This window comes from Hippocampus bargibanti, linkage group LG11 (genome assembly GCF_051943395.1).
Source record: "Hippocampus bargibanti isolate YZ-2025 linkage group LG11, ASM5194339v1, whole genome shotgun sequence".
NCBI lineage: Eukaryota > Metazoa > Chordata > Actinopteri > Syngnathiformes > Syngnathidae > Hippocampus > Hippocampus bargibanti.
The window spans coordinates 6,815,273-6,826,610 of NC_142744.1; the positions used below are offsets into that span (position 1 = coordinate 6,815,273).

General features: G+C 41.3%; 1 protein-coding gene across 1 annotated transcript; it reads left to right on the forward strand.

Annotated features, from left to right (window-relative positions):
* Positions 1-439: 439 nt before the first annotated feature.
* Positions 440-9,258, forward strand: cactin. The gene is made up of 10 exons (XM_089008973.1): positions 440-775; positions 998-1,538; positions 1,617-1,712; positions 1,930-2,075; positions 2,157-2,319; positions 3,532-3,646; positions 3,737-3,929; positions 4,938-5,057; positions 6,223-6,575; positions 8,630-9,258. The coding sequence occupies exons 1-10, from the start codon at positions 471-473 to the stop codon at positions 9,118-9,120; spliced, it is 2,523 nt and encodes an 840-aa protein (XP_088865099.1). The 5' UTR covers positions 440-470; the 3' UTR covers positions 9,121-9,258.
* Positions 9,259-11,338: the final 2,080 nt, after the last annotated feature.

Here is an 11,338-nt window from a genome sequence, read left to right on the forward strand (position 1 = left end):
GCATAGAACTACATTCACCAGTAACAGAATGCAACGCGAACCCCAGTGTTGTTTGGACCCCATAAAGCTACGCACCTATTTTTTTCGAATTAAATTACTATAATTTAATAAAGTAATTATGTCTAATATTTTATTTTGGTCGTATAATGGCGTAAACACCAGCGTAATCAACTTTTCAGTTTTAATGTATCATACGCCGTGCGTGACATATTTCTCTTGCGACACAATTTTAGAAAGCCACACAGCAGCTGCCCCTATTTTGCCCGAGTAAAAAGCTAACAATATTACAATGATGTGCATGTTATATGAAGTATGCCTTGTCCCAATTTCCGTAGTGGTATCGAATAGTAATTTGGCAGAATAACTATTATTGACTATATAAATAGAATAATAATATTAATATATTTCTTCCGACATATGTTAACGCGACAAAAATAATACAAGGACCCCTAGTGAACACCAAGTTCGCTATGGCTTCGAAATCTAGACGGCGTTCCAGCTCCGGGTCCAGAAGTCGCAGCCGGGATCGGCGAAATAGGTCCAGAGCAAGCAAATCAAAGTCTCCAGAGAGAAAGGCGGAGCGCTCTCAATTTGCAGACCCAAAACGATCCACTCGAGGCCCAGCATGGACCGACAGTCGCGACTCCGGCAGCAGCTCACCAGACAAACGAAGACCTCAACACCGAGGTCGTTCAAGCTCCCAAAGTAGTTCCGAGAATGATAGGAGGCGAAGAATTCAACGTGCGAGGAGCAAATCTAAGGACAACCCGCAAAGGTACCGATGCTATGTCCAAATATTCTCAATATCTTAGTTGTGATTATCACGTATTTTTTTGTTGACACGTTTTGTCTGTTTGGAAGCAAGGAGGCGTTCAAATCGAAAAATCCAATGTTTCTAATTGCGTTTTTTATGGGAAACTGTTAGTTACAAGAACGTTTTCAGCCTTTAGATCCCAAAACATGCATCATGTTCGTCAAAACACCTGTTTTGCTTCAGTTCTGATTCAGATCATCCTAAGGAGAGAAGCAGGAGAAGCGACACACGGATCCGAAGAGGAACCTCTCAAGAGCAAAGGAAGGAAAGGTCTTCTTCGGGTTCCGGGATTGAAAGCAATGACAGGCAGCGAGGAAGACGGAGAAGCCTCAGCAGAGACCGACATAGACAGAAGGAGCGGGACAGAGATAGAGACAGGAAATCTGAAAGAGACAAAAGGAAAAAGAGTAGCGAAAGGGACCGCGGGAGGAACGACAGAGGCAGAGGGAGACATCCGTCCAGTTCAGCCGACTCCTCTGACAGCTCAGGTTCTGATCGGGAAAGCAGGACCATCAAGGACAAGGAAGACAAGAAAAAACAAAAGGAGATGATGAAGGCTCTTGAGACACCAGAAGAGAAAAGGGCTAGGAGGTTGGCCAAGAAAGAGGCAAAGGAAAAGAAAAGGAGGGAAAAAATGGGTTGGAGTGAAGAATACATGGGATACACTAATGCCGACAACCCGTTTGGCGATAATAACCTATTGGGCACGTTCAAATGGCAAAAGGTACCTTTTGAAACCGACGACGTTTAATGACCTGCCATTTTATTTACTTTATTATAATCTGTCCTCATGTTATTTCAGGCTTTAGATAAGAAAGGTATTGGCCACCTTGGAGAGAAAGATCTTAAGGAGAGGAACAAACGCATCCAGGAGGAGAATCGCAGAGAACTTCAGAAGGTTGGGTTACTGAATAGAAAGGCCTGAATGATTGTGAAGAAATAATCAAATTGTGAATTTTATTTGTATTTTTTTTTCAACAAACATTAATTTGTATGAAACATAAGCAAAAGAATTGCAATACCTCGTAAAACCGGACACGATACATTTCAATCATGGCGACAGGGGTTTATTGTAAACTTTTTATAATGTTGGCTCTGTCTGAATTAATTTGTAGGTAAAACAGCTGCGTTTGGAGCGTGAGCGAGAGAAGGCAATGAGGGAAACGGAACTGGAGATGCTTCAGAGAGAGAAAGAAGCAGAGCATTTTAAGACATGGGCCGAACAGGAGGACAACTTCCATCTTCATCAGGCCAAGCTACGGTAAGTCGCTGTCAAATAAAAGTCCATCAAAAAAGTATTATTCCCAACCTCATAATTGTATTTACAAACGCACTTGTCCAGGTCTAAGATTCGAATCCGCGACGGACGTGCGAAGCCGATCGACTTATTGGCCAAATACATCAGTGCCGAAGATGACGATCTGGCCGTTGAGATGCATGAACCGTACACTTTCCTCAATGGACTGACAGTCACAGACATGGATGACCTTTTGGAGGATATTAAGGTTGGTGCTCTGGTTCCACTTGAAGGCAGCACACTGGGGTAGAGGTTAGCACTCATACAATTCCTACCGTGGGTCTGGGTTTGTTTTTGTTTTTAACTTTGTCAATGTTATACATGAGCTTTAGGGGTTTACAGTAATCCCTCGTTTTTCACGGTTAATGGAGACTGGGACCACCTGCGATAGTCAAAAATCCGCGAAGGGTGGCAGTGAATGAGTTAAACAAGACTGTATAAACATGAACATCTTTTATATTTCTGCGGAGGTTACATTAACCAACTATTTTCTATCACTGGTGGTTTTTTTTAAGAGTTGACAGAAAATATAAGGTCGTCTGTCATTTTGACGGGTTGTGCCATAAACCACAGCAGCAACGGTACAGCACTTAAGAAGCGCGGCACTTCGAGAGAGAGGCAAGAACACAGAAATACAAGAAATCTACGAAAATAAATTAGAAACATAAATAAAGAATAACATTAGTTTAGTATCTGCCTCGGGCTTAAATCATTCACTGCCATTCGCAAATTTATTCGGGAATTGAAAATATGATGTAGAGCGCCATTCCCAAATTTGTTCGGGTTTTGTTTTTTCATGCTTGAATGCCGATAAAGCGCTGGCCATGGCCTCTGGCAATGTTTTTCTTTTCTTTTCCACAAGGGAGCAGCATTTCCCTTTTTTCCATGTTTGCCCTTTGTTCCAGCCACAGTTGTTAAATAATAATAATCATACATTTAATTTATAAGCGCCTTGCAAAACTCTCAAGGACACTTTACAGTCACAGGATGTTTTTTCTCCGGGTTAGCAGCGGCAACCACATGCGCCAGCGTTCACTCAACCCGCAAGTGGATATTTGAACACAAAATATGAAGCGCTATATAAACCAATATGTATGTATTGCATTGTATTCTGGACAGCCACCCTCATTTCAAGCTCTTATAACTCCAGACCCATATAATTTAGGAATCAACTTTTTTTCTGATGAAAGAAAAGAGTATAAGGTTTCTAACGCTGCATTAAATGTTTATGTAGTCCTAAAACTCAATATTCTGAAGGTCTTGGAAATCGGGTGACAATGACAAAAACCCTGGCACTGGAGTGGACACATTTTTGCACATTGTCTGACAGTGTATGAGTTCATTTAAATGCATGTCACCATTCAAAATTAAATGGTATATAGTTGAATGCCCAAAGGCATGTGTATTGCTCTATTTTCAGGTTTATATGGAATTGGAACAAGGCAAGAATGTGGATTTCTGGAGAGACATGACCACAATTACTGAGGATGAAATCAGCAAACTGAGAAAACTGGAAGCCTCTGGAAAGGGACCAGGTCGATTATTCCCTCTTTTACTATACCGCTGTTCACTTCCAAAATATGTCAGTTTGAGAAATTCACCAGCATTTTTTTAATGACCTCCAGGTGACCGCCGCGATGGCATCAACACAGCCGTGAGCACCGACGTCCAGACTGTGTTCAAAGGAAAGACATACAGCCAGCTTCAGGCTCTCCATCTCAACATCGAGACCAAAATTCGGGGTGGGGGATCCAACCTCGACATCGGGTACTGGGAGAGTCTGCTTCAGCAGGTCCGAGTCTATTTGGCAAGAGCCAGGTAGGAATGTGGTCAATGCATCTTTTTTTTACTTTTCTTTTGTGTGTGCAGCTGAAATGAAATTAACAAATAGACCAAAATTAGATGGAAGAGCTAACCCACGATTGGGTCCCAAAGTGACTGAACCAATGCTGGGGTTTTATACTCATTGGTTTGAGGATTTGATCAACCCCGTTTAGTCAAGAATTTGAGGCAACAAGGGGCAAATACTCCCAACATTTTCTCAGAAGACATCTGCAGTTGGAAGTTGCCACTAGTTAGTTTAAATTTACTTGAACTTCAGTACTCAAAACTATCCAAACTACTAACTAGCTCAGCTGTGTCATCTGGCCAAATCCACACTTAAAGCCAATCCACTGGGTCAAAATAACTAACTTACAGAGAATAGACACAATAGAAGTTATCATATTTAAAACTTTCGTGCCGACAAACAAGGACGACAATGGAAGCACAGAAAATCTGGGGTCAATCTGAGGTGAACAGATACTGCCTGTTAAACTGTCATCTTCATGGAGGAGATCTGACCTTGGACTAATTTACGACTTGGTAAACTCCTTCACAGAAAGAGTTCATTAGCCACGTTACAAATCTATCAGTTCATAGAAAGGACAACCTATTAAAATGTCTATGTTCTGTTGTTTTATAGTTGTTGGTGCTTGGGACGTCCAGGGGTGTGGTATTCAAATCAAGTAGACTATGTTTTACTAATGTATCATTTAAATTTGCATGTACTTTCAATAAATAGCTTGGCAGAGGGTTGCTGAGGTCGGGCGTCGGTCATGAATGGCTGCGTCCCCTGCCGGCAGTAAGACAATCTTCCTGTGTTGGAGCCTTTGTTCGGTGTCTGAAAAAACATCTCTGACACTGACCCAATTTTGGGTAAAAATAACCCATATCTGTTCACAATCCATACCTACCAAACAAGTTCAGGAACGCAATCCAGTATTTTTTTTTATATTTGTAGCGGGTGACAATTAGTCCATTTATTGAAATGTGTTTGTGTGACAGGCTTAGAGAGCGACACCAGGATGTGCTCCGTCAGAAGTTGTTTAAGCTGAAGCAGGAACAAGGGGTGGACAGCGATCCTTTGTTCCCCATCATTAAAGAGGAGCCAAAGAGTGACGAAATGTAAGTCAAACCAGAATGATGTGCACCAAATGAGATCTTTATTCGTCTTAGGAGACTGTGTCGCTTGTTGCTTCCATTAAAAAAATATATATATGTTGATGCAAGTATTTATTTTTTTACCTGCTGAGCTGCCGAATTTTACACATGAAGGGGCATTTTTTTTCGGGTGGTAGGAGCAGAATATGACCTTTGGGCATTAAAGTGTGTACCATTTGATTTTGAATGGTGACATGCATTTAAATTAACTAATTCACTCTCAGACGATGTGCAAACATGTGTCCACTCCAATGCCAGGGTTTTTGTCATTTTCACTCAAATTGCAAGACGAACAGAATATTGAGTTTTAGGACTGCATCAACATTCAAAACGGCGTTAGAAACCTTAGACACTCTCCTTTCGTCAGATAAAAAGAGTTAATTCCTAGTTATATGGGTTTGGAGTTATCTTAGCTTGAAATGGGGGTAGCTGTACAAAAGGCAAATGCTGCCCCCGTGGGAGGGAAAAACATCTTGTTATCCTCCATTTTGTGCAGCATCTTGATATAATAGTAATAATAATAATAATAGTAATAATAATAATAATAATCATTAATGATAATAAATACATTTCATTTATAAGTGCCTTTCAAAACTCTCAAGGACACTACAGTCACAGGATATAGTTGTTGCACTCAGTCTATTTAAAAAATTATATAGGCTTGATACTTTAAGGATTATTAACTCATTCCCCTGCCAGACGATGTGCAAAAATGTATCAAGTCCAGTGCCAGGGTTTTTGTCATTTTCACTCAAATTGCAGGACCCACAGAATATTGAGTTTTAGGACTGCATAGATGTTCAATTCAGCGCAAAAAAACCTTAGACATTCTTCTTTCAGCAGAAAAAGAGTTAATTTCTAAGTTATATGGGTGTCGAGTTATCCGAGCTTCAAATGGGGGTGACTGTCCAAAATACAATACAATATATACGTATTTATATAGCGCTTTAACAACAGCTGAAGCTGTTACAAAGCGCTAACATGGACAAAAGGCAAATGCTGCCACTTGTGGACGGGAAAAACATTGCCAGAGGTCTGACCAGCGCTTTATCGGGAATGGCGGCAAATGGGTTAACATGTTGGTGTTGTTTTTTTGTTTTGTTTTTTCGCCGCCAAAAAATGACAACAGAGCAGGAGGCCGAACAGGAGAGTCAACCTCAGAAGAGCCCACCCAATCGTCTTCCCCCTCATCATCCCGAAACACCAACAAAGGGCCTGCTGGAGAAGACGGCCCGGTCACATCTACGGCAGGTGACCGGAATAAAGAAGGAGGAGAGAGCGGGGAGAAAAAAGATGGCGAGGAGGTGGAGGCGGTGCTGACTGAGGAGGATTTGATCCAGCAAAGCCAGGCGGAGTATGATTCGGGTCGTTACAGTCCCACCCTACTCACGTCCTCTGAGCTGCCACTGGACTCGCACACCATCACCCCAGAGGAGGATGCGCACAGGCTGCAGTTAGCACGCAGACAGCTGCAAGTCACAGGTACAATATTTAAGACCAAGATAATGCACTTGAAATTAATAATAATAGTAATAATAATAATAATACATTACATTTCTAAGCACCTTTCAAAACTCAAGGTCACTTTTCAGTCACAGGATAGGTCTTTCTGTGTCTGAGCAGCGGCAGCCACACGCGCCAGCGTTCACTCAACCCAGAAGTAACTCAAATAGATAGAAAGCTAGTTAGCTAATAGATAGCTAGATAGCTATATAAGTAATAGATAGCTAGCTCAATAGCTAGCCAGACAGATAGCTAACAGATAGCAAATAGCTAGCTAGTAGGATTGGATTGGATACAGCGTGCTAGCTCTGGCCAGTATGCTCTTGTCACTAGCAGCCAGTGATACTATGAATGGCTAGTGACTAGCTAATCATAATTTGTAGAAATTACGCTGAAACCGCAAAACTTGACAGGTATGAGTGTGTAACTTTTAAAGGACAACCGACGTCTCCGGTGAAGTTGTGTCCATAATTTGTAAAATAGCTTCAAATGACTTCTACTGAGCGTATTTTAATAAGATTCCACCGCATCTAGCTATATTTTACGTTTTAAGACTCGCGCTGAATATTCATGAAGTCGTCTTTTTGAGTTGGTGAGGTGGCTAGTGACTAGCTAATCATAATTTGTAGAAATTACGCTGAAACCGCAAAACTTGACAGGTATGAGTGTGTAACCCTTAAAGGACAACCGACGTCTCCGGTGAAGTTGTGTCCATAATTTGTAAAATAGCTTCAAATGACTTCTACTGAGCGTATTTTAATAAGATTCCACCGCATCTAGCTATATTTTACGTTTTAAGACTCGCGCTGAATATTCATGAAGTCGTCTTTTTGAGTTGGTGACGAGTCCGTACGTGACGTCACTAAAGGAACGCCCCTGACCGAAAAAAGACACATTGTAGCAGACCTTCCATCACGTCAATGTATTTTGCTGTACTCTTTGGTCTGAAAACCTCGTGTTGCACCCAAAAGCCGCCAGAAGAGGGCATCCAAGCTCCATGGAAGGAATTTATCAGCCTGTGGAAACAGGCTGATTCATTCCTCACAACAGCTCGGTGGCCATTTTGGGCCTCTTTTCTAGGACGCTACATTGCAGTCCAGATGCCTCAAAATGACACGGAAGGACTTTTTTAATCGATTGCAAACATGTATGCTTTCCTCTTCAGAACTATTTGAATCATATTCATAACTGGATGTGCAACAAGAAAGCATATTCTCCGAAACTAATGCCATTGTATTGATTCTCCAGCAATGCAAGAAGGCTTGGCGTGACGTCACGAACTGGGGGCGGGACTTTCTGAAAATGCCCAATTCGCAGCTCAATTTTTTGCAGATTTTGGAAACTTTAAGTCATTTTTGTTGTTGTTTTGCATTTGACTAAAAATATCATACTGCGTGTTTTGGCTATTTTCAATGCTATAAAACGTTTTTCTGATGTCAGTTAGGAAACAAATAAGTGACGTCGGTTGTCCTTTAAAGCAGCTGTTTGAACACAAGGCAGAAAATGTGCCCGTAGAAATGAATGAGTCATATTAGTGCTGAACCGATGAGCTATGAAAAGTTGAGGTTGCTTTCGTGAATTTGTTCTTGTTTTTTTTTTGTTCCTTTGACTTCAAGATGGTGCCGCGAGAGTGGCTGCCTTTCCAGCAGCTCCTGTATTTTGTTTTTCTACTTCTTTCTTTTCTTTCCTCTTCTTTTCACAACTCTCGAAATTTCTCCACTGCGAAACTAAGAAAGGTAAATCCAATCTAATGAATAGCCGAGGCACAGCAGAAATAATAGCACAATGGCCATTCAATTAATGTAGCAAAACTATTTATAAAAGAATGTATTAATTTTCTGACTATATATATATATTTTTGTAAAATCCATTTTTATCCAATGGGAAACCACGATTTGAAATTTGCAGTGTTTTGAGTTACAACCACAGACATGAGACAAGTAGATCTCGTATCTCAAGGCATCATTGCCCAAAGTGTTTTTTTCGTACGCCATAACCAAATTATTGTTGATCACGTCGATCTTTCACATCAGGTGACGCCAGCGAGAGTGCCGAAGATGCCTTCGTGCGTCGAGCCAAAGAAGGAATGGGCACCGACGAGGCCCAGTTCAGCGTGGAGATTCCCGTCACAGGCAAGATGTACCTGTGGGCAGACAAATACCGGCCCCGAAAACCTCGCTTCTTCAACAGGGTCCATACCGGTTTTGAGTGGAACAAATACAACCAGACCCATTACGACTTTGACAACCCCCCGCCCAAGATAGTCCAGGGCTACAAATTTAACATTTTCTACCCGGACCTGATAGAAAAGCGCTCTACCCCTCAGTACTTCCTGGAGCCAAGTCCCGACAACAAGGACTTTGGTATCCTAAGGTTCCACGCCGGGCCGCCGTACGAGGACATCGCCTTTAAAATTGTGAACAGGGAGTGGGAGTATTCACACCGACATGGCTTCCGCTGTCAGTTTGCTAATGGGATCTTTCAGCTTTGGTTCCACTTTAAGAGGTACCGCTACAGGAGATGAAACTTTTGGAAGGTTCATTTTAATATCATCCAACTCAAAACTTGTTTCATGGTAATGAGGGGTCCACAAGTCTGAAAAAGTGTTTATGTATTAAAAAAAAAATCATCCATTAAAGATGTTTTCCTTTTTTTAACCATCCCCGTTTGTTTATATTTCACTTTTGGATGCACTGAATAATGCTGCTTTTTGCCTCTTGACTGGTACCCGTAAGAGGGAGCATATAACTTCTACTGTGGCTCCCTATATATTTTAGAGATCTTGTGTTCAAATCTTTAAAGGACAACCGACACAATTTTTTTGTTTCCTAACTGACATCAGAAAAACGTTTTATAGCATCTAAAATACCCAAAACACGCAGGCTGATGTTTTTAGTCAAATGCAAAACACCAATAAAAATGAGTTAAAGTGTCCCAAAACTACTTCATAATGAATGACCTCGGAGATGGAGAGTTTCAAACGATCCCGCCCCCTTCTTCGTAACGTCACCAGGACGTCTTGCCTTGCTCTAGAATCAAAACAATAGCTTCAGATTCGGAGAAGATGCTTTCTTGTTACTCATCCAGTTATGAATATGATTCAAATAGTTCTAAAGAGGAAAGCATTAATCTTTGCAAATCGACTAAAAGAAGTCCTTCCATATCAATTCAAGCCGTCAGGACTCCAATGTAGCGTCCCAGAAAATGCACAAGATGGCGCCCAACTTACCACAGCAGCAGAGGTGACGAACTTTGCACAGGAAGACATGGCTAGAACCGGTTAGTTGCGTTTTCGGGAGAGTCCGGAATTAGCTTCTCTGTTACCCAGCGGTAGTCAATGGACATAGCGCAAAAGACCGTCACTAATTAGATCAATATGTATTGTATTTTAACTAGATTTTTTTTCCATCTTCTACTTACCACACCACGATGCAGTATGTTCACTTTAATATATTTAAAACGCAGCATCTCCGATGATGAAAATGAATTTAATTTACTAACGTGATGAGATTGCGCTGGTATTAAAGTGCTTTGCCCACACAATGCATAATTTGCCATTTTTTCCGCAGTGTATCCCCGAAATCGCTCTCCAACTTCAATAGGTCATCTGCTTCTTTTCCTGTGTATTTACTTTTTCAATACAGTCATACCTTGGCTTACAAATTTAATTGCTTCCCAGACAGAGTGTGTAAGGCGAAAAGTGTGTATCCCAAAAATTAATTTCCCATAGGAAACCATTAACATGAGAATATGTTCCCAGGTCCCCATAAAACATAATTTTCTACTTTCTAATTTTCTAAGCCTTAAAACTACACAAACTATACCTTATTTTATGTATAATAAATGGGCTATGGTATTCTAATTAAAGAAATAAACTGTACTATATAATAAAGTCGTTTTATTTACCTTTGTGATGGTCGTTGATGGAGGAACGTAACCTTTCACCGTCTTGAGGAATGATACCTTGTAGGTGCTTTCGCTGTGATAATTTTATCGAGTTCTTCATCAATTGTGTTCTGTTTAGCTGGGTTGATAGCTTTTTGCATCAAGTGTACAGATGGCTTGTGCGGGTTGTTTGTGGAGCCTGCTTGATGGGATATTTTAACCTTGCAGTCTACACTCTACCTTTGAACTATCGAAGTTAAAACTCTCACTCTCTTCTGCTTCTCTCTTTAATGTATAAACCACCCCCCACCCCCCTCACTGGTGCGTTCTTGACCAATCACACGGCTTTGACCAAAAACTGGGGGCGGGGAATAGAGGACAAAAACAGTCGGCTGCCATTTTGTTGTTCGAAGAACGGCCTCGTTCGCGAACGACATCACTCATTAAGGCAGCTCTGTGTATGAAAAAAAATTGTATGCCAAGGTAAAATTTTCATAAATTTAACGTCGTAAACCAAAAACTTCGTAAGGATGAGGACAACCTCTCATCCTGTTGCAGCAGTTCAACAAGACTGTAGTCCACTGTTGAAATTCCAAGGCGAAAAAGCACTGCCAGCAGTCGAAACAAGGAGAAGCCCGATGACAGCCTGCGATCTGACCTCAGGGAGGCCTTCCGTTTCCCTTTCCTTTTCCCCTCGAGGTCATTGAGCATCGTATTTCAGGCTGATCTGATATTCCGTGACAGTGGTTTGTGTGCTCGCACGTTACAAATCAACACCCGATGTCAACAGTGTTAAGTGTGAAGGATGAGGAGTCACATCTTGCCCAGCTGGGCAGCATAAAATCAAAAATATAAAT